The sequence below is a fragment of the Rhipicephalus microplus genome, chromosome 10, assembly GCF_043290135.1.
Source record: "Rhipicephalus microplus isolate Deutch F79 chromosome 10, USDA_Rmic, whole genome shotgun sequence".
NCBI lineage: Eukaryota > Metazoa > Arthropoda > Arachnida > Ixodida > Ixodidae > Rhipicephalus > Rhipicephalus microplus.
In genome coordinates, this window is record NC_134709.1 from 10,699,073 (window position 1) to 10,726,334 (window position 27,262).

Genomic DNA, 27,262 nt, shown 5'->3' on the forward strand with positions numbered 1-27,262 from the left:
TGGGTCTTAAAATGAATCTCCAGAAAACGAAAGTAATGTGCAACAATCTCGGAAAAGAGCAGCGCTTCGAGATAGGTAATAGTGCACTTCAAGTTGTAAAAAACTATGTCTACTTAGGGCAGGTAATAACCGCAGAGCCAAACCACGAGATTGAAGTAACTAGAAGAATAAGAATGGTGTGGAGCACATTTGGCAAGCACTCTCAAATTATGACAGGTAGATTGCCACTATCCCTCAAGAGAAAGGTATATAACAGCTGTATCTTGCCGGTACTTAACTACGAAGCAGAAACCTGGAGACTTACAAAGAGGGTTCAGCTTAAATTGAGGATGACGCAGCGAGCAATGGAAAGAAAAATGGTAGGTGTAACCTTAAGAGACAAGAAGAGAGCAGAGTGGATTAGGGAACAAACTGGGGTTAAGGATATCATAGCTGAAATCAAGAAGAAGAAATGGACATGGGCCGGGCATGTAGCGCGTAGACAGGATAACCGCTGGTCGTTAAGGGTAACTAACTGAATTCCCAGAGAAGGCAAGCGGGTTATGGGGAGACAGTAGGATAAGTGGGCAGATGAGATTAAGAAGTTTGCAGGTATAAATTGGCAGCAGCAAGCACAGAACCGGGTTAACTGGTGGAACAGTTAACCCGGTCCTCTCTCGTTCCTGCTCGGTTTCATGGTGTATCGTTGTGGTGAAATAAATTTCAACTTTCAACTTTCAACTTTCAACATGGGAGAGGCCTTTGTCCTGCAGTGGACGTAGTCAGGCTGATGATGATGATGATGATGATGATGACATCTGGTGAGCATGTTTCAAGCGTCGTTTCAATGCCTAGCAAACTATTTTGTGAATGTGTAGCAGAGCGACGCTTTGTGTGCCACATCAGACTTGACGTACCAATCAAGGCAGCAGAGTAGCACTCGACTGGCCGAGCACCAGCGAACGAAGTAAGAAAATGTAACACAATCTACATTTCATATTTTTATGTATTGAAGTAACCGCAAAATTTCTAACCAAGGATGTAAACTAATACAACAGCTCAAGTCCCTGGACAAGGAATCTGTTCAGAAACCTGTACGTGTAGCCAGGTCCGATATGGAAGCTAGATGGGAGCTCTCACTTTACTGGGCAAAGACAGCGTGTGGTGGTACTATGAATTAGAATAAACATATTGCGTACTGTTATATGCTCTGAATTGAACAAGCCATAGGTAAGCAACCATACGCTTCAGCCAAAGGAAGGAAAAAGTTCCAAAATGGTAGATGCCTAAAAGTACTTGTACAATGTCTTCCTTCTATTACTCCACATTTATCAATCGCAAATGTGCAGAGCAGCATGTAATAAGAAATTAAACACAATCTTCAATACTTTTGAAAATCGGGGTGTTTCACTAATAAGAGTATTAAATATATGTTTGCTCTCTACTAGACTGACTGATGCTAGTCAACGGCATTTTTTGCTCAAGGACGATCGCACACAAGTAAGCACCAATGGGCATGTACTCCCGCTGTCAGCAACTCAACAACCGGTCACTTTTTTTTTTTAGAGATTGATTAGATGGATTCAGCCAAGTTGCCAAGTTTCCCATGCAGTTTAAATCAAAAGACTCAATATGTCACTACATGGCACAATGTTAAATGATGCCTCTATCGTGGCCAAAAAGAAACATGCAAGTAAGTTCACCAGTTTCTCCACAGTCGTATATGGTGGTGAAATACAAGCATAGCAAAACTATGCACCAAATGTTACACTTGTGCAACTTAACAATGTGAGTCCGACATTATTATTAGAGTCACAAAAACCGCTAGATTCTCTGTATGGCAATCGAACAGCGTAACATTTAGAGGTTTGACATAATGTGCAGGATTTGAGGCTATCATTGGAACAGCACCGTACAATAACACTGACGTACGCCGACGTGAGTGTTTCACAATATTTCATGGGCCCCGGGGAGGATTCGGAGATTGCTGGCATGTCCCACGGGGGCAAGGTGAGATAAAGTCCATCGCCTACTCTTCATCCGCCATCGGTAACAGCGCAGTGATGGGCAGCAACACAGAAGGGAGTCCCTTAACGAACTGAATGCAGACGGGCAGGCCACATTGATGGGCTGTGCTGCATGACGCATTCCACACAAGGCAAGCAAGAGGCAGGAACCCGAAGACGACTGGTTGTGGAAGAAGGGATGGCATGGCCACAGGCTTCCAGAGATAATCCATCGGATGATAGTGAAAGTCGAGAAGCTGTAAAGATGCCAAGAATGCTTGTTTATGTGTTCTGCACATACACAATGTGCGCATGGTAAGGAAACAAATTATTTGAGACAATGTCGAGTGACCACTTGCCTAGCCTACCAGCTGCCCAGGAATGGATGAAAAATGGGCTTTTTTTTTTTTTTGTAAGCGCATGGTAGAGAATCGGACGCGATATGCGGAACTTGGGGGTTCAAATACTGCGGACAGAAAGGGACGTTTTGCATACTCTGATTCGCATCTTTTTCCTTATTGAAATAGAAAATGAACGAAGGAATTGTTGTCACCGTTAATTTTTAGCGTCCCAAAAGCACCATAGGTTTAGCGTTCCAAAACCACCATATGATTATGAGATACGCCGTAGTGGAGGGCTCCGAAAATTTCGACCACCTGGGGTTCTTTAAGCATCCAAATATGAGCACACAGCCCTAGAGCATTCACGCCTCCATCGAAAATGGAGCTGGGATTCGTACCCACGACCTGCGGGTTAGCAGGCGAGTACCTATAGACCACCACGATGGGGCTAAAACGCTTTATAACTCATACTAACACGATTCCTTTCCAGACACCAAGCCTGCCTAAGGCAAGTTTGCAACGGAGTGTCAAGCACCGACGTGCCTCTGCGGCAGAATACTGGGATGGCACGCAAGCGACCTTGGTTCGAATACCAGCGTGTCTTGGGTGTTTCTATTTACCTTATTTCGTGCGATAGTGGTTACAGAAACCGGCGGCGTCGGAACACTACAGCGCCGCGAGCGATCTTGTTGTGATCTCATAGCAGCTTTCCTTGTAAAACAGTTCGCCGTAACTGACCAAAATGCAGACGCTCGCGAAGACGTCACAGCTCATGAGTGCATCGGTGTTGCCCGACTGCACTTGTGTTTATAAAACTTCAATAATCAACTACGCGCTCGACAAAATACAAATTTCCCCGGCTTGTTTGTGAACCTACAAAAATGAACCCACATAGCATAGATTGTGAAGAAAAACTGGGTGCCATGGCCAGTGGAAGGTTTGTATACAGACTTGGGCGAATAGTAAATTTTAGGGTTGAAACCCGTTCGAATAGTATGTATCACATCTTAAAGAAAAAAATGAACCTATTTCTCAGGACCGAACTAACCTGCAAAACTTTAAAAATGAAACAAGGCTTGTGCAAATGCCTTTTTGGTTCGAAGTAAGAAGCAACGTTGAATGGCTGCAGAGTTCGATTTTCAATAGAATGCAAGTGATACCCAGCAAAGCATGTCACATTTTAAAATTTACTATACTTGGAGCTTATAAGCCTGCACAACAAGCTTTAAAACACAAAGGAAGAATGAATGTGGGGGTAATATGTTGCTTTAACATTAAAGTGCGGCTTTGCGGCATTCGGACATTTGTAAAAAAGTGACCTTGATATAGTACCTCTTTCCTCCCTTCCCCGCCTTCAAACTGCAGTGTAAGAATCGTAACAGAAGAATTACATGGAGGCTAATTAATATACACAGGACGCTTAGCTAATCTCGAATACGCCGAAATTTATAACAATTTAGATTCAAGTCTAAGCGAATTTGAATACGTCAATATCTTTACTAATATTCTAAGCACTCGCATAGTCGCGCAAGGCTAGAGGTTTGTGGTTCAAACCGAGCAGGAACGAGAGAGACATTTTGATAGGATTTTTGGGGTTCTGTTTTCTATTCTCATCTCTTGTTTTCAGTTTGTTCCACAAACCTTTGTACCAGTGCACCCAACAATAAACTCTGGTAGGGCACATTCTAATTGTCATTTGCAGTATTGCTCGAAGTACGAGAGACCCTTACGCGAGGCAGTGTTGGGAGGATGTCAACCAGGGAGACCCGTCCAGTACCAGTAGGAATATGCAAGGTCAGATGTCGGCTCTCCTCATGCAAGTGAAGAAAATATGTTGCACAGGTTGAGGACCCTGTAACGACAAAAGCCAGTGGGCAGTTTTTGAGTATTCGCAAAGTATCATGGCGAACACCACGGCAGGGAACACAAGGGGATGTGGTGAATAGCTTCGAGCCCGACATACTTATATAGCGCTGTAGAAAATAGTGGGAAAATAGTGGAATCGCGAAGCTTTCTACCGAATCGTCACTCCAATCACATGTTCATTTTTAGGGTGTGTGAAACGAGACGACAGCTTGACAGTGCAGCGCCTACTCGTGCGCAGCAAAGTGCCACCTTTTAAAGTTTACTTTGCTGTATCCCGTTTTTTTTTTTTTTCCGTCTTGTGTATGCATGCACGCCCACGCACGCATGCAAGAGAATTCAAACGCGACATTTTGTGCAGAGCTAAAGATAGCACACTGCCATATTTTGTTTATGCTAGCGAGTGGCCGACGATATGGTATCTTATCTCTGCAATAACGAAGTGGGCGTGCCGACATTTGACGGAACCGCAGCATCTTCAGTGAGTTTCCGACAGCAGCCTCCCCCAATCTCAGTGCATCGGGTTTGAGGATTTCCACTCACCCGTGTTTTCCAACTCGTGCTGCTGACGATAACACTTCTGCTAGAACAGGTTCATAGCACAAACTCACAAGAGGTTTCTAAGCAGCCAATGAAGTTGAACGCGCATCTCCCGATGACACACGAACTTCCTCGACAGCACTTGAACACCAGCTTCGTGGCTGCACCCACACATGGATCCACACATGGACACACACATGGCAGTCACCTCGAGTTCACGAGTGTCGCCACCAGGAACTGTAAGGCAGATGAGAAGGACTCGTGAAAGAGCGGAAAATGGTCTATGCACAACACGCACCAATTCTAACCGCAAAGCCCATGAATGATCCATGCACAATATTCTCTAATGTCAGCATAATTGAAGCCCAGGCTTGAAGACCAGAACGGGAGGCCAAGCGTGACCGTAGAAATGTAACGCAAACAGTCGAGGGACAAGAACTGCGATATAGTAAGAGAGAGTGTTAACGGTATACCCGAGAGTTAAAGAATATCAAAAACTCGTGTGTACATCCATTGCGGCATGAACACTTCTCCCTGGCGCTGCTGATACAACTCTATAGAAGTAAGCACTAAAGATAACTGCGCTTGCATCCGCAAAAACCGCGTTCTGTACCAGAAGTAACCGGCACAATACAGTAGATGGGAGCACAACGGCATATGAAGTGGAACAATCTCCCTAAGAAAACGCAAAAAGACTCAGCAGCTAAAAACTGTCTATAGTGTTCATTGAATGTACCCTTTGCCACACGACTCGTGTGGAGACGGTGGACACAGCGGCATTTAGTACAGGTGGAGCTTCGGGAAGGAAGGCGCCGTAAAAGTAATATCCACCGAACAACAAGCAGCGGCAAAGTAATATCGACCTACGTTGGCCTTTACAGCCATGCGTGTGCCTTCCTGGAACGTCCTGTTTGCATCCTCTGTAGAGAGAAACTATAGTGTTTGTGCGTGTTGTGCTGCTCGTCCTTTTCCCTATGGTCATGACATGCCACTAAATATGCGTATAACTTCATGTTTCAGAAGTCCAAAGCAATAAATAAGCACAGTCTTTTCAGCCAGTCCCCTTTCGGTTTCGTCTCGAAGAACATCCCCAGTGGTAGTTGTGCCAAAGTTAACCAACTTGTTCCCTGCACAATTAAGCAAAATATTACATGGTGCGAGAAAACTGGCATGTGGTAATAGCAAAATGCACACCACTCTCGCCAAACTCAGTTTCTTTCACCAGTTCGATGTAACTTTTCGTCAGAACGAGGCAATTATTCCTCAGAACTGTCAGGAAAGCAGCCCGATCCTTGTCCATGGTCCCGGCTTAGCGTTTTTGGGACCTGATAAAGCATAGTTCGTAGAGCTGCAATGACACACGCATCATTACTTACTTCCATAAAATTCAGGAGTCTCCCATCAGATAGTCTAGAAATAATTACAAAGTACTCTGTATGGGGCAGAGAATCGCGGATGAGATACTTTCGACCACCTGGAGCCCCATTAATGCCCTTAAATCTACGTTCAGTATTTAAGAGTTGGAGAGAAAAAATCTGTTAAGGGGCACTTTCGCTTACAAAGTTTACAATTGTCAGTAATTTTCACACAAACAACACTTGCACATTCACTGAAGTTAGCTTGAACAGCCATATTTGCTCACATTTAGCGAGCGCATTATTCATATAAGTCATTATACTTGAGGTATGCCCTGTTGACAATTGCGAGACATGTATATTGGCGGAACTGCTGTTTACCTGCATGACAATGTGGCCCCATTGGCCAGGAGTCAAACCCATGTCCTCAAAATTAGTAGCTCAATGCAACACCTTAGCTCTCAGTTACTGTGATGGGTACCAGCCGTGAAGATACATTACGTACAACACTTTCAGATTGGCAACAAAAATGCGCGTTTCACTTAGCTTTAAGTTGTCCCGTTTCACAGTCGTGAGTGCACGTAACAAAGCAATTTTGACAAATGCGTACATCAGACCCAACACGATTTTCAGAGAACAGATTTGTCACGGCCTGACGTGGTTATTTCAAGCAATTGTTCACACTAGTCGTATTGAAAATTGTTCTCATGCGAATCCGTGAGTATCGTACAGACGTGGCCACTGTTAAAGAGAACACTTTCATGCAGAGCATGTTTAGATTTCATATTCTTGCATAAAAACAAGTGTTTAGATTTGCATAACGCTACTGGTGGTTGACAACTCAGACTCTTTCCAATAAGCTAGTAAAGAACACGTTCAATGTTTCATTATACACTTGCAGTAAGGGGGCCAGCAATAAGAAAGGCGATCATTCGAGTGCGATATAAGGGTGACCGAGTCTGTACATGCATTGCACCAGGTGTATGACTTGTACTTACGAGAGGTACCATGCGGGAGGCAACACACACGAACCCGGAAGGATGCCGAATCAACTTTTGCCAGGAGTGAAAGTTGACAAGCTGGAACGACACAGGAATAGCTCATTACTTCCGATAGTTCGCGTGGCAAGAGATCGATTTGCAACTTACGTGAGCCGGTGTAGAGCGGCATTGGGCCATGAGTCATGTACAATGGTGTAGGTGTCCTTCGCCATTGTGCATGACCCTTGTGCAAGGCTCGGTGTTGATACGCCTCATTCACTCGAGGGAACGAAACGATGAACACCGAATCATGCGACCTGAAACAGATGGAGTGCTCATTAAAATACCTAAGCGCACACTGACGGCACAATATGAATGACGCCTTAGTGCTGGAAGGACAACGTTAAAGAGGACAGGACACGTATATTCCGTATTTCCAGTCTTACAGCGTCATTTAGAGCAAAAAACCAAGTAGCCCAAAAATCTCAAAGTGTAAAATGGAGTGAAACAGCGCTGCAGAGATCTGGATAAGGTTAGAGAATCTGACGAAGGCCGAGACCACGTGCGCCTACGTGAGAAAAACAAGTAAGAGTTGAGACTGCGTTGGCACTAGAACTATAATGAAACCTCCCGTAAGAAACTGCAACATTGATCATAGTTATTTTCCATCATCACAAGGGTCAATGGAAGACACGAAACTAAGAGCGAGGAATGCTCGACGAAAGTCTTGTGCCTTTCCCACGTTAGCAAGGAATGCTGTTTCCAATGGTAAGAAAAAGAGGGGAACAACTAGGATTAATTTGGTAATTCTTTGGGAATTTACAAACGTAGCGAACCTGAAAGGCGCCTTAGTGAAGGGCTTGGAAAATTCCAACCTTTAACATGCTCTAAAAGATTTAACTTGACCACTAGATCTTGTAATAAGATTTAACATTAACAAATTGACGTAAACGAAAAGAAATATTTCAGACGAGCACACAAGTAAGTAAGAGTGAAATAAACGTAGAAGCCATAGATAAATTATTGATCGAGGCACGCCCATGATGTGTCAGTTGAAGTCGATGCAAACTCCGAAATTTTAGCATGCTGACTTCGGGTGCCACGTTGCAATCAATATAACCACAATTCGCACTAGGAAATTAATTATCCCGACATCGTGGCCGGGAGTGCAACAGCATTCCTGGCTATAGTGTTCACTACACCATCATGGACGAAGACCCTCGACTCCTGCGAAGTCTCATTTGTGAGTTCAGCTGCTATTTTGTTTGATGCTGCTGTTGAAGCCCGAAGCAATGGTGATCCTTGTGGTGGTCCCCGACAAGTTGCTAGTGATGAATCTTCTTGAACATGGGCTCGAAGTTAGTTGTCCCATCTGCAGCAGCGACAAAAGTTTTTAGAGCTGCAACAACATCAAAGTGGTTACTGAAACTGTAAAAAAAAAAGGGAAACACGATATTACTACAAAGCGCGCCATAGAGCGAGCTTAAATTTTTTAGGGCGCAAAAACATACTTAGCTACTGCACGAGTGGACAGACGCAGTAGATTTATGTATTAACAGGATAATCGTGAAAGGGTGGGTGTGCAAACACAGTGACCGAAGAAGCCAAATGCGGTTAATATTGCATAGCCTTCTTTTGTTGGTGATTACAGGCTCACCATAAAGAATGAGTCCTTACCCATTTAAATTGTGGATGCTTTTCTTAACGCATAACTGTTGAGTACAACGGAAATGAACGCAGTAAAAGTATGGGCAATGAAATTCGCGACCAGCTAGAGTGAGTCAGCACTACCAACTCGACGTCTTGGTATAAATGTCTTTGGAAATAGTAACTCTGATAGCACAGGTCTGTGAACTCACTAATGAGTCAACTCACTCGGACTCACTTAGATCGAGCCGTGAGTCCGGGCATGTAATACTTTGGTGAGCGAGACCAAGCGAGTCCGGCTGTCGAGAGTTTTCGCGAGTCTGAGCCAGTCCGAAGCGCTAGATGCATTTCTTGAAACTGAGCGAGTTCCACTTTCGTTCCACTGCACAGTATACGCGTCTGCACAAGCATGATGCTTTAAGTGCTAATTATTCAAAAGGTAAATTCGCAAGCTGTCGCTTGAATCAATAACACACAAAATCTGAAGTTTTAGGCTCCTTTTGGATTAACTTCAAATTCAAGCCCTCGTTTCATGCCCATGCGCCCTCCCCCCCTCTTTTTGTGTGAAAAGAGAAAATACACCAAAGTATGCAGAACTTTAAACAGGCATGAGCTTGGGCACTATAGGTAACGGAGTGCTTCCTCGCGAAAGCGAACAGCCTCATCGCAGTGCGTTCACCCCCGTGCTATAGATTGCGTCACCGTCTACGATGCTTGCAGAATAAAACTGCTGCTCACTTTATTTGTGCATACCTTTCTTTGTCAACATGAACCTGTCTAAAGGTGAAGCCATGCTAAGTACCGGATAAGACTGAGTCGGCAGATGGCGAGTTAAACTCTGCACCAGCCAAGTCACGAAAACCATCGAAGCATCTAACATCGTAAAATTGTACCATGCGGCGATAAACGAATGCCATCATGTATCAATCAAAGTGTGCACTAAAGCCCTTGAGTATGGACATAAAAGCATGTGCATAGAACATTTTGCAGCCTTTTTTTTGTGGGGGGGGGGGACAAAATGTTGTGAACATCTGCAGAAATGGAATGTCACTATCAAGGTTATAGGCTGGCCTACTAAATACGTGTTAACGATTCAAGCAGGTATAAAAAAGATGAATCAGAACCGTACGAAGTCAAAATACTAGTTACAAGCATACAACTACCGCTAATATGGCAGTAGTATAGTCATCTTTAAAATTTACTGCCAAAGCAAGATGGAAACAACGGTACGGTAATGCCAAATGTGTTTATCAAAAGATTGATTGATATGTGGGGTTTAACGTCCCAAAACCACTATATGATTATGAGGGATGCCGTAGTGGAGGGCTCCGGAAATTTCGACCACCTGGGGTTCTTTAACGTGCACCCAAATCTGAGCACACGGGCCTACAACATTTCCGCCTCCATCGGAAATGCAGCCGCCGCAGCCGGGATTTGAACTCGCGACCTGCGGGTCAGCAGCCGAGTACCTTAGCCACTAGACCACCGCGGCGAGGCGGGTTTATCAAAAAAAAAAAAAAAAGTCGGAAAAAGGGACGAGTTGTGGCATTGTCTTTTGAAGGTAATTATGCCAACTATATCAGTTAATTAACAAACTAACTCACAGCTCAATGATGTATTCGAGTACTAAGATGCAGTCGAGCCCAATAAGAGTTGCAACTGGTTGCCTATGGCAAAGAGGCACGGGAAAAGCATTGCAAGCAAAACACTTTAGATTACAGACATTTTGTAAACCAATGTAATGATCTCAGCCAGTTTCGATGAAGCTGTGGGTGCTTTAAAGAAAGACCACTGTGCAGCAACTTGAACGTGACTACTTACAAGCATGAACGAACCATACAGTATTAAAACGCCGATAATTAAAATTTAAATGCATGCTTCCAACGTGCCTTCATTTTTAAAAACTTGAACGGCCTATCGCATAGCTACCCTGCTACTTCAGAAAAGGAAACAAACCACAAACGAGAAAAGGGACCGATGAAAAGATTCAGTCACTTGTTCAATGCAATTATTTTACTTCATGTTGGAAAGAAACTGAAAGATATATGTTAACCACAAATATCTAAGCAGCTCAAAGCGTGAATGCAATGTTGTATACTTCAGCATTTATGGCAGCTAAGTGCAAAAGATTACTGAAGACAAAGCAAGAAAATGCAAAAGTAGATTATCATGCATAAGGCAAAAATGCTAGGCGGTATGGAGAAAGAAAAACGCCAGGGCTGCGCAGAAGGCGCAGCACAGGCAGAGCGAAAGCTAGAAGAGCGGCTTGCAGAGCCTTTTTGAAACACTCGTTGGGCAACTGCTGCAAGCACACTTGCTGCGTACCCACTACGGCATTAATGATGACAATTTCTGGGTAGTGAGCCGGCATTCACTATGTTATCATTTGTCATTCTTCTGAGAAGCGTGGTATCCGCTGAACACTTGCAAGGAATTTCGTGCCAATAGTTCATGCAGTGGCTGACGACGATGAGAAATTATGCCGGAAGTGGGTATGCGCCACAGTTAACAGGTGATCAAAAACAACCTTTTGTAATGGGTTGGTGGTGGTGGTGAAAATGTATTTATTTATTTATTTACATGAAATTTTCTGCGGAGAAGCTCCGAGTAGTCGGAGATGCTTGGCTTGCGGTGGGGGGGGGGCCCTTAGTCCAGGGCTCCGCTTACAGCAGCCGCTCTGCGAGCCCAGTTGATCAGACTCGACTGATCTTCCAGGTTCTCGCTGGCCAGCAGCTCCTCTCATCGCTCCGCTGTTGGATTTTGTACTGGTTGTGAGGCTGTAATGGCCTGACACTCCCACGTGACGTGGTACAGAGTGGCTTTAGCTGAACACCATGGGCAGAGAAGAGAGTATGCCAAGGGATGCATTTTACTCAGGATGTGCAAATTTGGAAACGTGCCGGTTTGAATTTGCCTCCAGCTGACCGATTCCTCTTTATTTAGTGTTCGGTGTGGTAGCGAATAAGCTTTCCTAAGTCCTCTGTAGTGGTTTAGGATGGCCGAATAGTCGCAAGGGACCGGAACGAATTCCTCAGGGGCGGAGTTGGAAGGTGCTCGGCTCGCATACCCTCGAGCTACCCTATCCGCTGCCTGATTCCCCTCCAGTCCCATGTGGCCCGGAGTCCATATAATCCGATGCCAAATTCTGAGTGTATGTGTAATGGAATGCTCGCCAGTGTCTGTAACGCTCAGGATGACGTTGAGAGCGGGTTGGCTGATGCGCCCCTGTAGGTAGTTGCGGCAAGCTGCTTGAGAGTCCGTGAGAACTGTCAGCGACCTTCGTTGTCTGTAGCCGAGGGCGAGAGCGAGCGCGATGGCAGTTTCTTCAGCATCGGTGATGTGGCACCGCACGGAAGCGCTGGTACGTTCTGTGAGTGTGTGGTCCACGACTGTCGCTACAGCCTTATTGTTTGCAGTCGGCGGCGTCAACATAGTACGTAGTGTTCTTGTGTGCATAAGTTCGCTCGAGGGCTTCCACTCTGGCTTCCCTCCGGCCCTCATGAGGTCGGGGATCCATATTCGGGGGATGGGAGCGACCTTATAAGTGGATCGAAGTAGGTCCGGAATGGGCTTGCGACGAGCTGCGTCGTGAAACTGGCTGATGTAGCCAAGGCGTAGGAGCAGGTCACGGCCTGTAGGTGTTTGCTTGAGCCGTTGCAGTTGTGTGCCGAGTTGCGCTTCACAAAGTTCTTCAAAGGTGTTGTGTAGGCCCAATGCGAGGAGCTTGCTAGAAGGAGTACCCAGTGGTAGCTTGAGTGGCGCTTTGTAGGCCTTGCGGAGCATTGCGTCTACTTGGCCCTGTTCGCTTTTGGTGAGGCATTGGTAGGGCAAACAGTATGTCACCCTACTGACCACGAGGCTACGTATGAGTTTCAGGGTGTCCTCCTCGCGCATGCCATGGCGACGAGTGGCTACCCGAGATATCATTCGGGCCACTTGCAGTGTAGTGGTGCGGAGAAGAGAAAGTGTGTGATTCACATGGCGGTTCGACTGTACCCACATGCCTAATATTCGAATGGTGGATTTCTCTGGGATTTGTTTGCCAGCATTATTGTTGTGTGTGTGTGTGTGCGCGCACCAGTCTCAAGGTCACTGTTCCATCCGACTATAAGCACAAGGAAAAAAAAAGTTAAGCTACACACCTTGCATTGGTGTTTAACCTTTGTCAAAGAGTCGTGGAAACTAGTTTCTCTTCAAAGCTCATTTTCTTTCTTCTAATGTAATGATAATTTATATATAGCAAATACGATTTCTAGGTCCCTGCTAAAGCTTAACATTTGGATCGGAGGATCAATTACAGCTTTCATGGTCGCATCATTGCGTGAGGTGAAATTGCTTAAGATCTGTGTACCTTAAGCTGCACGTTAAAGAACCCCAGGTGGTCAAAGTTTCCGATAGCCCCCACAACAGTATTTCATCATATAGTAGTTTCGGGACGTTAAACCCCAATAATAATTATTAAACTAACAGGATGACATCAACGAGGCCATCGTTGCCTACAGCCCCTTCTGACCAGCCAGGCCAATCGCAGGTTCCTCAGCTATTCGAGCAAAGTTCAACATGGGCGGACTTTCAGGTACGTACTATTAAACTTTGGCTTGCTTTGATTTGGTGTAGTTTCCCAAGTATAGTTTTTTTTTTTTAGAAGCAACTGTAGCATGGGTCTCTTAGAGGTTCGAGTGAGGTGGCGTGTAAGCATGCAAACGGTGGCGAACAATGATGCTTTGAGCAAGTTGGTTGTTCATATCGAGATATATTAAGTGGAGAAAAAAAATTAACGTGGACAGAAGAGGAAACACGAAATACGAAGCGCAGAGTGGTACGGCCAAGCTGCTCCAAGTTGAAGTCAGAGATAATGGAAACATGCGATAAGCCCGGGCAAGGCTGGGTTCACAATGTCGGAGTGTAACAATATGTTGCTGCGGCTAAAAAAAAAAAAGAACTCATGCTCTCCTATCGTGCAGGAGTGTCAGCGATTATGTACGGGAAATATGTTCGCTATGTTTATAATTTCTTTGCCATGTCTTCTTTATAATCTGTTTCCCTCAGTAAATTAGAGTGTGCGGGGAGCATTTCGTGTATGGTTTCTTTTCTGTCCAGTTTTTTTACGGTGCTCTAGATATCTCGTGAAGGCGGAGAGTCTTTTTGCTCCTAAGGTTCACGGCCACGTGACCTAAACGTAAACGGCATGTACGATGTCACTGTAGAGCAGCATGTTGTCGACCCTGGTTTCGGCACAAGTGATGCTTGCAAAAGGGACAGAGCCTCGATGTGGCATGGCGCAGGTTACTGACCCCGTCCAATACGGGCCAACAACAACAATAATGACTCGAGTTTGACGGACCAAAACTACGATAACATTGTTGAGGGACGCTGTAGTGGTGGAATCCGGAATTTTAGACCACCCAGATTCTTTTAAAATGCACCCAAGTCTGAGTACACCAGCCTCAAGCATTTACACTTCCATTGAAAATGCGGCCAGGATTAGATACCGCGACCGGTCAGCAGTCAAGTGCCATAAGCACTAGACCACTGTAGCGGGGACACCATAGCGGGTTAAAAAGTGATCCAGTGATAACAAAAATATGGTGATGCTTATACAGCACAATGAAGAACTTTCGTGTTTACTGCCATTGTTAGGCGGTCGTATAGTAATTTGATGTTCTATTCTCCGTCCTGCAAATCACGTAAAATGGATGTTTCATTGGGCTGTTTTCGTTTTTTTTTGTTAGTTTGCTTGGTCATACGTTTTAAAAAACTAACGACGTTGCAAGCTCATTATTCTTCCTGTTTCAGCTGTTGCTTTGCCCCAGAGGCGAAATGCTTTAGAGACCTGCTTGCTTAAATAGGGTAAAAGATAAAAATCCCCAGCCAGCCGTGATTTCCGGAGCCCTCCTCTGCAGCATATCTCATGACTGAAAAAGTTGCGCTACAGTTGCTGCGAAGAACGAAGTTAGGGAGGAGACAAGAAATGAAGTGTTTGCGACAAGCGCAAACTATCAATTCAAGTTTATTGAAAGAACTTGAAAGAAGGCTTCCAAGAAAAAGTAAAGTAGCTTTACGAATAGAGTGGAGCACAGCAATGTTAGATTGCTCAACTGTCTTCAGATGCTGCACGTGGGATGATTACGATTACGATGTGTGGTGCTGATTCTAAATACTTATCCGAGTATGTTGATTTAATTGCTATTTGTGGCGTTGGATGAATTCAATTTCCGTCGGGGTTAGTGCTGGAACTGACGCATGCGCTTTCTTGGTCTGATATGTGAAAGACTTCCCAAATTTCGAGTGTGGTCTTATTCTTTTACTTGGCAAGAATTTTTTTTTTCAATTCAACTGTAGCGCAACTGTAGCACATGTTTTTTTTTTTTTTTTTTTCAAGTCACGAGAAACCAATTAGCCCAATTCGCTCATATCTCATAATCACTTCGTCGTCCAGGGTCGTAAAACTTCGTCAATTATTTCTACATACCAAGATTACGCTACTCGATCCTTCACTGCCGCAAGACGCTCACTTGACGAAGCTAAACTGAATATTCACAGAGAAGGTGGCAAAGGCTGGAAGATAGGATCATAAACTTTGTATTGGAGAGAACAAAAAAAAAATCACAGCATATTCACGGAGTGAATGATTGGTGGGGCAAAGCGTTCGTCAGTCCGTTTGTGCTTTCGTCCACCCATTCGTTTTTGCTTCCGCCCGTCTGCGCATCCCTTCATACGTCCGTCCGTCCCTCTGTCTGCCCATCCGTACCTTTGTCTGTCTGTGCGTCCATTAGTGCGTCCATCTGTATGTCCATCCGTTCTTCTGACTATCTAGTGAAGACTCCGAGTACAGCCATGTCACATCTTTTCATCATGTATTCATCATATACAAGTGCCGCCATTCAGCGGACATTCTAAGAACCGCTCTTTCGGGTATGTGCCACCGGTGGCTACATACACCATCGGAGGCAGGACAGAGCCCCACCCTAAGGAGCTTCGCCCCTAAAAGTAATCCTTGACTGTTTCATGTGCAAAATACAGCTGAGCTGGTGACAACCGCTTCGATAGAACAGCTTGCATCGAAAGATCCCTTTTCAAGAGCAACGGAGCGAGACATAGATGACAGAACTAATAGCATTCTTTAAGGGGCGAAGCTCCTTAAAGCGGCACTCGTTCGTCCCTCGTAGTAGTCGTAGTGTGTAACTAGTCCTACGTTTTGACCAGCAAGGTGGTGCCGGTGGGAGATGTCTCCTGTGCGTTGTTGAATAATAAAAAGTTCGCAGCATGCGCGTTAACTAAAAGCCGAATTCTCCTATCTCTCATTCCCCATTAGCAGCCATTGGCATGTACATTGAGCAATATCTGACAAGAAAGGGTTGCTACATTATGCTCGCTGGGCGTAACCTCATTGGTTTTAGAAAGATTTAGCGAGTGTTGAGCCGCAGTGCCATGAATACAGTGAGCTAATATATACTATGAACTCGAGGTGGTTAAAAGTGGGAAGGAGACACAAAGCGCAAGCCGTGAGAAAGTGCGTGTGCCACCTCTCCTTAAGTCCTTGGAATGTCCGCTGGATGGCGGCGCTTCTATATGAGGAATATATGATGAAAAGATGCGAGATGGTGGTACTCGGAGTGTTGAATAGATGGACAAACGGACACAGACAGATGCATGGGCGGACGCACGGATGGCTGCACGGACGGATGGAGGCATGGACGTACGCAGGGGCGGATGCATGGACGGACGCAAGGACGGGAGGGTGGACGCACGGACGGAAGCAAGAACAAATGTTTTGCCCCACCCTCCATCATTCATTCCGTGGATATGCTGCCATTTTTTTAATTAGCACGCAGTCATTCCTTAGGGAAGTGCTAGAGTGTAGATACTTCCACGTTCTTCATCACAAGCTGTTTGATCTACTAACGATGGCTTGTACGAAAAATGACAGCATATCCACGGGGGTTAATGATGGAGAGTGGGGCGAAGCTGGGTCCACACGCCACACGCCGCTTCTGCCTCCCACGTGCAGTGTTGTCGCACTGCAAAGTCTTCGCGGCGCGCTTCTGCCTCGCACGCTTGCACGTCGGGGTCCCTTCTTTGAGCGCGAGCTACGTCCGCCCTGCGTGCACGCCGCTCAGCAGCCTTGTCCAGTCTCTGTCGCCCTGCCTCTGAATATGCGCGCACGCCAAAGCGGTGCTTTGATGATGACGTTTGTGGTCGCCCCCTTTGTATCGGGTGGGCACCTTGCAGTGTCCACTAAATACAAAGTGCCCCCTGGCGTACGGCGCCGCCAGAGAACACGCGATCGTCTCTCTCTCCTTCTGTACGTATGACATCAATCCTTCTTTTCAAGTAACCCCCTGTAGTGTCGTACCATTTGCATTTTTCTGCGTATAGTACAAGTACCGCCCTCAATGGCCAGCCCAAGAATTAACGAGGGTCGGTTACCTACAACGGGGACACACCAGCCACGCCATAAGGAGCTTCGCCCCTAAAAGGGTTTAAAGCAGTCAATTGTGAAAACGTGTGCCCTGGTAAAACGTATATGTGTACGTTTACGTACATGTGTACGTAAATCAAACGGTCACCAGCTGTTGTGCGAGACAGACGTTTCCTCGGCACTCGACGTTCTGTCGTGTGGTGGCACTCCGGCGTGCCTACCGGCAGCGTCGGGGGGCTTCTGTTTAACGTTCCTTATTCTTCTTCGTCAGTGCCGGGGCCGCTAAGACATGACACAACAATGGCGACAAGGTGAAGTACTTACTGATGTGACCAAAAAGTTGGGCCCAGGCGGACACATAGGCGCAGGGGACGGAGGAACTCTTGCGAGGCTTCTTGCTCATACAAAGGACAGACAATTTATTTACACATTTACAGAGCTTGACAAACTAGGCGAGAAGACGCGCCTTCACATGGAATGACAGGACCTAGCAAAGGCCAGAGAAAGAGAACTGAGCAAACAAGTGACGCGTTTTCTATACCCTCCTCCGTGCACGCGCTTCTTGTCCGACGCCGATGTGCGTTCCATGTGGCGCACACGGACGCCTCTAGCGTTTCTGCAGGACGCGGACCGCGTTAGCAGGGCTCCCCGGTGACTGTCTCTTGCAGGGCTATGTCCTTGCTCTGCCACTCGTCCGCTGCCTGAAGAGGTCACGTAAGGGCAGCAGTACCACTGCGCTCTGAAGTGGCCCTTGTACGTTGTCGTTGCGATTGTCCGTACGCGTCTCAACGGTTGTTGACCGCAACACACACACACACCACACAGCAGGTCACACAACAAGCGCACTTTGGCGTCACCACAATTCACAGTACACCAACGCCAGCTCGGTACCAGCAGGCCCCTCCACAGCTGCCAAGACCCGGTCACCACTGCCTGGTTGTTCCCTGGTCAAAGTTGGAACGCAGCGCTCAAGACGTTCACCGTCCGCAGAAAATAGTTCTTTCTGGGCCAGTAGCCCTAGCTGGGCTTCTTCTCTGCCTGGTTTTAGCCGGGGAGGGCGCACACAAACAGGACACCAACATGGAGAGCACTCAGCCCTCCAGAGATCCACCAGGCGTAAGCTACCACAAGGCTTCCTTTTTTTTTTAACATTTTTGCGCAATAGAAGCCTACACTATGGTGGTGACCAGTTAACAAGATGCTTACGTGATAGCGTCCCAAACTAACAACTTCACTCACTCAACCAACCCTGCACAGAAAGCCTTTTTGAAGCATGTTCATTTAGACGAGTGTCAAAAAAGCCGCGTTACACCACCCGGACGCTTCCAAGAATTGCCCACTCTGGTGCAGCAAAAATGGGGTTGAAACCAAAACATTCGTCTTCGAGCAAGAACACTGGGCAGTTTTATGGAAGCTTTATCCGCGAGGCAGAAAACCAGGTGAACAAAACTGAACAATTACGCCCCGGTCGCAAGCACACGAGAGCGTCTGAACGTCCCCCAGCTGCATGTGAACGCCCTTCTCCGCTTCAAGATCTAACATCTAAGAAGTAGTGCACTCTGCAACTAAAGGCACCACTGAAAATCCAGCAGCGTCGTTTGCACTGAAGAAACTGGGCTCCTGAAATGAATCGCCTCCTATGTCAGTTTCTGCACCTTTATCGCTGCATTGATAGAATGCAATGTTTCATCAAGGCAATCCTGCCTATCCACATCGCTATCTCCTGGCAATAGCACCTCCGGCTGTATACTATCTGGTTTGACGAGTGCGTCTGCACTCTTCCTGCGCAGTTGAAGATACCGCAGCTGCCCCAAGCCGAGAAAAACCTTCCTTTACGAGCAAGTCATCTTGGCATTCTGTCATGCTTGGGACACCTGTCAACTCCGACTGGCGAAAAAGCTGCACTCACCAGCTAGTTCAGCCGTGCCTTCCAAGTTTATCGCGACTGGTCTCTTTTGAATCGTTTCGTTTACTGTGGCCTGACCACCGGCATGTTTCACGAGGAGACTGCGAAGCTCAAGCCTCAATCGCTCCATTTCCCTTGCATAAGCTGCAGCTTCCTTTTTCAGCCTGGCGGTCTCTCTCTGAAGCGCAAGCCGCTCTAGTTCTTCGGCTTCCTTACGCCTGGCGTATACGCGCTCCCAACCATTGCAAAGCCTCTCCCCATCAACACCGAAATTATCAATCACCTGTAATAAATACCGCTTCATGTGTATCCTCGCCATGTCAACACCCAGCTCCTCACACAAAAGCACCAAATCCGGTTTTTTTAATTTGTTCCATGGTCACCCGATGCAGACTTCCATTGTTCAAGCTGCTGTGAAGGTACCTCAATAAACACTGCCTTCACAAAGCAGCAACCAATCTACCCCTTTGGAAAGACATCACCATCTAACCAAAACACCTGGTAGAATCTTTAGGGAAAGTGAGCACTCACCAGCAACAGCACCATGAAAGAACACAACCGGATCTCGCCGCTGCCAACCAGTTGATGTGATCGAGGAGCGGGCTACACGCAGTCACCAAGGCGCCGGGGAAGGAGGAAGTCTTTCGAGGCTTCTTGCTCATACTCAGGAAAGACGATTTATTTAAATATTTACAGAGCTTGACAAACTAGGGGAGCAGATGCACTTTTACATAGCATGACAGGCCCAAGCGAAGGCCAGAGAGAGTACTGGGCGAACAAGCGACGCGCTTTGCTTTTTATACCCTCGTCCATGCACGCGCTTCTTGTACGACGCCGATGCATATCAAAAAGTGACAAGAGTGGTCACTGGGGCCAAAAAGCGGATGAGTTACGCAGTTTCACCCCAGCCGTAAGATGCAACACATCGCTCAATGATTCAAGGAAACACGTGTACTAGTTATTAACTACAGTACATTTTCTAGTGCACTATATGTCCATGTGTTTTTGCGTATGTTATAGTGGCCTGGATCCGTCTTTATCATCTGCGATTGTACGGTGTGACAACGTCAGGCTGGGATCAGGCATGAATCGGATGCGAAAAATGTGCACATGACGTCGACAAGACGGAAACGTTGTCACGCTCCGTGTCCACGAGCACTTGCGGCAACGAAGAAGCACGGGCAGCAGCAGGAATAGGTCATAAAAGATGTGCGATAACATGCCTGGCGTGCGTCGTGGGCTTCGCTTGTTTCGGCTGCATCTCAGCTTGGCTGCTGGTAAGTACAAACGCCATCAATACTTTTGCTATACTATTGCAATACTATTGCGTATTGCATTTGTCATTGAAGCCTTCACCTAACATTTCTGGCATTCTGCTGTTCGGCGTAAAGATCTTTTTTTGTGCTCGTCACTTCGCGTACTGTTTTCGTGGAATGTTTCCCACGAAAGAAAACTGGCAGGAACGCTTCGCAGCACGTTTTCGAGAAAAGTTTTTCTTGGCTCAAGAAGTTGAGTCACCGCTTGCGTTGTTAGGTTTTTGTTGAGCAGCTATACGTATTAGAATTCACTGCATGAGTGAGATTTCGTGAAAAGTGCTACTATGCTCAGTATCGTTGTCTATGCCGTTCGCGAGTTGCTTGAAGCGCTAAAGAGCGCAAGAAGAAAGAAGTGGTGAATCTATAAAAATGTTTGTATACGTATTAGAATCACTGCATGAGTGAGATTTCGTGAAAAGTGCTACTATGCTCAGTATCGTTGTCTATGCCATTCACGAATTGCTTGAAGCGCTAAAGAGTGCAATAAGAGAGAAGTGGTGAATCTAGAAAAATGTTTGCTAGCTAAAGCTAGGACGTAACTCTAAGTAAACACTCTTGCCTCGTTAACGGCTTGCATGACACCTAAAATCGCTTTATTTTTGCTGCAGCAACTGCTTGTGGCTGTTTTTCGCGAAAGAGCAATGTAAAGTGTGCAGGAAAAAATTAGTGCCAAGGTGGGAAGAAAAACGTAGCCAACATTTTTCTTTTCTTTTTTCAGTTCATACCGAAGTCAAGTGCTGAGGCAACTCCCGTGTCGCGTTGTGCACTGTATGTGTAGTTGTGGGTGTTGTTTGCAGTTTTATTCTGCTGCAGTACTTGTTATATTGTTGCCTACATGCTTGTTTCTTGTGTGTACTTTATAATCATGACATGGCAGCTGTAACTTCGTGAATCGCAGTGCAATGAACCCTTCTTGCACCTGCGTTTATCAAACATTAACAAAGTGAAAATGTGCTTACCAAGAATATCACTTGAAAATAAAAGTGTTCCCTCCTCCAAGGATTATCACGTTTTAATTAAATTGTGTGCATAGACCCACGTTGGCATCGTGTGCTTGACACTCTAGCGCTGCAGCTTACACGAAGCTCATCAATGCATGCAAACGACGCGCTAAAGAAATAAAATTATGACCTCAGAGATGAGCACGCACGTTCAGAGGCTGTATAATAATCCTAGTAACTACAAAATGGCCTTCGAGACAGTCTTTTCTGCGGTCTGCCATCTCTCAGGCTGCAAAGTTTCACAACACCCATCTGGTGCGCTGAAAACCCAAATCAGCCGCAGGGGCCTACAAAAGTGTCCTCTCTTGGCGTTTCATGGCCGATGTGCGTTCGATGTGGCGCACGCAAACGCCTGTCGCGTTGCTGCAGGACGCGGACCCCGGTTCCCCGATGACTGTCTCTTGTAGGGCAATGTCCTTGCTCTGCCAGTCATAAGAGTACGGACTGTTTCATTTGTAGTCTTTTTTTTTTCCGGTCCGCCGCAACGATTCCTTTCTGCTGCGTCGCTACTTCAGCGTTTCCAGCCATCGCTTCTCTGTCGCATGATTCCTGCGTTCGACTCTGTAGATTCTTTTTGTTTTTTTAACGTTGGCGTTCTAACTTCGTGCTCGGTTTCTTTTCTCTTTTTTTTTTCGTTGGTGTAAAGATTTCTCGTTTGCGATGGGGTCTCCCATACCTCCACCGCTTTTCTTCTCCACGCCCAGGGATCCACCTATCCCTTGGGCTGATTTGAAGTTCATTTTTGAAGCATACATGAATGCTGTCGGGGATGACGCCAGAAGGACAGTGTGGCGGAGCGCCCTGCTGCGTTCGGCCACGCCGGCCTGATTGATTGATTGATTGATATGTGGGGTTTAACGTCCCGAAACCACCATATGATTATGACAGACGCCGTAGTGAACGGCTCCGGAAATTTCGACCACCTGGGGTTCTTTAACGTGCACCCGAATCTGAGCACACGGGCCTACAACATTTCCGCCTCCATTGGAAATGCAGCCGCCGCAGCCGGGACTGGGGAGCTGACGACACTCTTGGAATCGGAGGCGCGCGTTATAATCGCAGGACACATCTTTGAAATGGTCGTCGAACAGTGCGATTGGGGCTTGGAATACATCAGACGATGCAAATGTCTCTGACCCGTTGGCGGAACTGAGAGTTTCCCCACCGGCCTGAAACTTTGATTCTAAGCCGCAATCGCACTGTTCGGCGACCATTTCAAAGATGCGTCCTGCGATTATGACGCGCGCTTCCGATTCCAAGGGCGTCGTCAGCTCTCCAGTGAGCCCGTTGTAGACTTCATAGCTAGTCTCCGGTTGCTAGCCGCATCCTACGGGTTCGACCTGGTTCGGCGCGCTCGAAGGTTACACTATCAGACATCAACTGCTTATTGGCATCGCACCCGATAATGTCCGTCGCCGGCTCCTTCAAAAACGTCCGTCCATCACTGTTTCAGAAGTCCTCTCGATTGCACGAGAGAATGAACTGGTGCGCGGACAGTTAGAGCAGTTCGCTCCGCGTTCGGTGCAGCAACTTTTTGCTGCGGGGCCATATGACGCCCATTTTTTGGGGGGGTCACGCCAACACGGCGGCTCTTTTTCTTCGTTTCGGCGGGAAGGCCGAAACAAAGAAAAAAGGAAGCTTCAGAAGCTTCGTGCCTGTACATTATCCTTGGAAATTAAAAAAAAAAGATTTGTACATGAACAAGTCGCAATAGCTTGACATTACACACAGAGCTTAGAATAAAGGAAAAACTATCTCTGCAAATAAGGCAAACAAAAAAGGGAAACAGGCTGTGCTTTTATTCACATAACTAAAAAAATGCTCTTTTACTGCCCAAGCCACGAGAATGACTGCCAAGTTACGCTTGTTCTTTGCCGAAATGTTAAAACCTGTGCAACATGGTGCGCACTTCAAGCAAACTTCGTCAGCCACAGTGCAAGCTGCTTCGGCAACGGCCGGGTTTGCCTCTAGAAATGCAAAATGCTGCAGCATGGCAGATTGGTAGGTAAATGGTACAGACTTCTGAACAAAATCGGAGAACAAAAGCCTCTTTTTACACTTACTCGCACGCTTTCTAGATGAACTCACCAGGCTGGTTTGTAAGGGAGAATAACTATGACAATGAGCTGACACCGAGCCTTCGAAGAGATTCTTTCTTTCACTCCCCTCTCCAAAACGTCCTTGTCCCTGAATAGCTACAGTAGTAACAAAAAATGCTTTGCGTCTGTTTCCGCACCACAGTTCGAGGCTTCGAATAACGCGTTCCATGCTCTAACCACTGAGCTACCACAGCGGCCTAACACACAGTTCGAGGCTGTTCCTCACGAATGTCGTCGCTGTCTTTCAGGGGTGAGTTTGCAAGAAACTACCCCGTACATTTTTCCCTTGAGAGGGTTACTATACCGTCGCAAAGGGCACACAATATATGACAGGTATAAAAACAAGATAGGGAAAGACACACAAGTCTTAATTCAACACGGCAAGTTACAGGCCCGCCGAAGACATCCCGACGGTCATGGCCACATAACAAAAGACACCTTCAAACAGAGCACCCGCAAAATCTACAAGCTGCCAGCAGTGACACTGTATCAGCGTTTCAAACTGTAGGCCTTCCTAAAGGCCCTCACGTGAGTCACACCGAGCAATCCACACGGTCAGGTTCGACACCGGGCTGATAGCTGATTGCAAAAGTCCTCAAAATGATGGGGTCGACTATATTGGGCAGCACAACATACAGTGCCGTTTCCAGACGTAGTGCACTGTTGTCTGCATCCACCTCGCTGTCTTTAGGTGTGGAACGCCCTCATTCAAAGGCGGCCACGCGGGTCACATAGGGGTCACACTGTGTTTCACTCGGAGGCCCACATGGCAGGCACATGAAGCCGTTGGATGTAATCTGTGGATCCAATGTCAGGTCTGGAGGGGTTGGCATTATGTCAGGGTCAATAGTGTGTCTGTGCCAACGTGTTTCGTGGCAACTGACAGGTTCCCGTGAGTTTAACGGCACCAGGCCCAGAGGCACTTGAAAACAAAAAGTCCTTGAGGGCAGCGTTGTTACTATTTTCGTTGCCAACAATGACCATGTCATCCGAGGAGGAGTCTGCATCAAGGATGTGGTCGTCACAGGGATCGGGTTCTCCGGCAGGCACCGTTGCAGTAGCTGAGAGGGCGGCGTGATGTACACCGACTACAGCCTGTAGCAGCACGTAGGCCACTACGTCCAATCTGGCCAGTGGCTTTAGAGGCTGAATACATAACTTGGACTAGGCAGGCCCCGAGTGTGGCTCAGTCACGGGTGGCTGGGTCTTCATGGTTTATCCCTCTGTGACATATGCGCTGGGTTGCGGCTTTCGAAACAACGGCATGAGCCTGCTCTTCAGAATCTGCATTAGCCTGGGCTTTTCCAGTGTGAACCAGACGGTGACATCCGCGCTCGGATACATGTTTGCCGGCAAGCCGCCAAGGCCTTGCTGTCGCCAACGCATGAGCTGAGAGTAGCAGAGTGCCAGCGGATCGTCTTGCCTCCTGCTGACTGGAGATTTTCTGCACGTGCTGTGTGGCGGCATGGACACGTCCTCACTGCTTTTTGCCAAACCGAACTTGCTGTACGGTGGGAGAGGCTCGATGGTTTCTGAAGCATTCTCGGTACCCTCTAACAGCGATGGCTCGCTTGTAGCTAGGGCCGCCCGCACATCTGGCATCGCCATGAGTTCGCTGTAGGATGGTTGCGAAGAGTCCAACAAGGGAATCACAATAGGAGGCGTCACTTCAGTGCCGATCCTAGAGTACCGACTCTCGCAGGCCCTGTCTTTGTAAAGCTTGGGAAGATTAGGCTGACGATTGGGCTGACAATGAGCGAGCGGGGTGTGGTTTCTGGAGAGGAGTAGACAGTTAAGGCACGGAGGTGCCGCAGAGCCGTTCTCAGCACCGGAGTCGCACGACGAGGTGGAGCCCGTGCATGCCAAGCTGGAGGACACCATGCTGTCCTGTTTAGTACACCAACTAAAATAATTCACGACAAGCGCCGGTATAGAATCATCCCAGAACCCCTTATGCATATTACCGAATTTCTCATAAAGCCTCGCATAATGATATCAGAAACAATTAACTCCTGAACTTGGTAGCTCCAAATAGGCACTGTCAAGGAAGGAATTCTGTAACTGACTGAATGACCTTGAAACTTTCACCAACTGTTACTCATTTCTTGCTAACCATAACAACACAGCACCCTGTAATCCTGCCAATCATCCTGCCATAACTGTGAACCATTAAGCTGGAAAAATCAATGCTAAATAAAAATCGCGAAAGCAAAAAAGTAGGGACACATTAATAAGCAGGAAAGACTTGAACTACGGCACAAATTATAAGCCATAAAATATGCAAAAGTTAGCAATTTCTATGTAGAGCCCACTTCATACGTCTATAAACGTAAGAAAAATATCAACCAGAGTGCAAGTAATTTATACACAACCTAGAAGTATGGCTTGACACCATAAACATTTCCCTAAATAGACATTCTCACAACCCAGTGGCCCCACACCACAGTAATACATATTACATTTTCAGGCGAGTTACATGCAGAAAAATACATCCAGCAATTTGTTTCAAATGCTTCAAAATTTTTGAAAATGATCAAATCTGCATTGAAACGAATTCTTACATTAACACACGTCTGAATATCTGAAACGCTTCATTATTAAGGCACGCCTATTGCTTACCTCTTCAGTCAAGGAGCTGCTGCCCTGAGAACGCCCAGAGTTGTGGTGTTTCTTAGGACCCGCATAGTCAGGAGCAGATAAGCAGCCCATCCGGCCGTAGGAGATATGCTGACTCCGGTTGCTCTGCTTGTCTTCCTGGCGGAACCATTCTTGCTGTTTCTAAAGCTGTGCATCTGATTTTGCAACGTGAGCAACGCAAAATGAATGTACAGTTGAGTTCTGAATGAAATACACTCTCTATGCAGCTTTACATATTGCATAACTAGGCCGAGCAAAGCTTTTTTTATACAGACTGGCTTGTCCAGGATGAACAGGATGGCTTGTGCAAGCAGTGTACATGTTTTTTCAAGAATGTTTCTTTTAAGCTCTATGACAATGAGCTATTGGTAAATGGTGTATATACTTAGCTCGCCATTAGTGAGATGGACAGCATGAGTGACATGGCCTAGTAGTTGGTTAATGCATGGCTGAAGAGCGAAGGGTCACTGGTTCGAATCCCCAGTGGGTGCCTTTGAATTTTTTTTCTTCTCTGCCTTTTATATATAAATATACATACGTATAAATATCCGGAGCATGACGGTGGCAGCAAAAATCCACAGAGAGCGTCTATATAACTGCTATAGCACTATACAAGTGCCAAAGTAAGGACGAAGTAGAAACACACGTTACTAGAGTAAGCAGCCTTGACAACTAGAGTGAAGATACCATTTCACATTGTAGTCTCGTGCAGCACTTGCTATTCTCGCCGTTTCACCATGCTCCCCGTGTCAGATTTTGTATTCACTGTGTTCGTTCTCTTGCCGTCCTCTTCAAACTGCAGTGTTTCTTTGTGTCCTAGCTTTCGGCCAGAAAGACGCATAAACGCCAAACACGTCCGTGACTAAATCTATCAATGCCTGCTTTAACTGAGACCAGAACAAGGAGGGCTAGACAAGGCTGACAGAATTACAGACATTCAGCACCCTGTCTGTCAATCTATCACTGCCACTTGCCCAATACTGTCTCCTCCCACAATATTATGATTCACCAAACAGCCCAGTTAGGTGCACACATACATTTCCCAACTACTTACTAAACTTTTCCGGAAATTTCTTGATGTGCTGCCTATATTATGAAAACATATGGGTGTTTCCTTCCTAAAATATATGCTTGTGCCATTGGTGGCAATCATAACCATAGTCGTAGCTT

At 46.5% G+C, this 27,262-nt stretch overlaps 1 protein-coding gene across 1 annotated transcript; it reads right to left on the reverse strand.

Moving 5' to 3' along the window:
* Positions 1 to 967: 967 nt before the first annotated feature.
* On the reverse strand, positions 968 to 26,819 carry LOC119180972 (uncharacterized). The gene is made up of 6 exons (XM_075875020.1): positions 26,075 to 26,819; positions 7,233 to 7,381; positions 7,083 to 7,163; positions 4,801 to 4,966; positions 4,057 to 4,178; positions 968 to 2,242 (listed from the first exon to the last, which is right to left on the reverse strand). Exons 2-5 carry the CDS (start codon positions 7,267 to 7,269, stop codon positions 4,139 to 4,141), a joined length of 324 nt encoding a protein of 107 aa, XP_075731135.1. The 5' UTR covers positions 7,270 to 7,381; positions 26,075 to 26,819; the 3' UTR covers positions 968 to 2,242; positions 4,057 to 4,138.
* Positions 26,820 to 27,262: the final 443 nt, after the last annotated feature.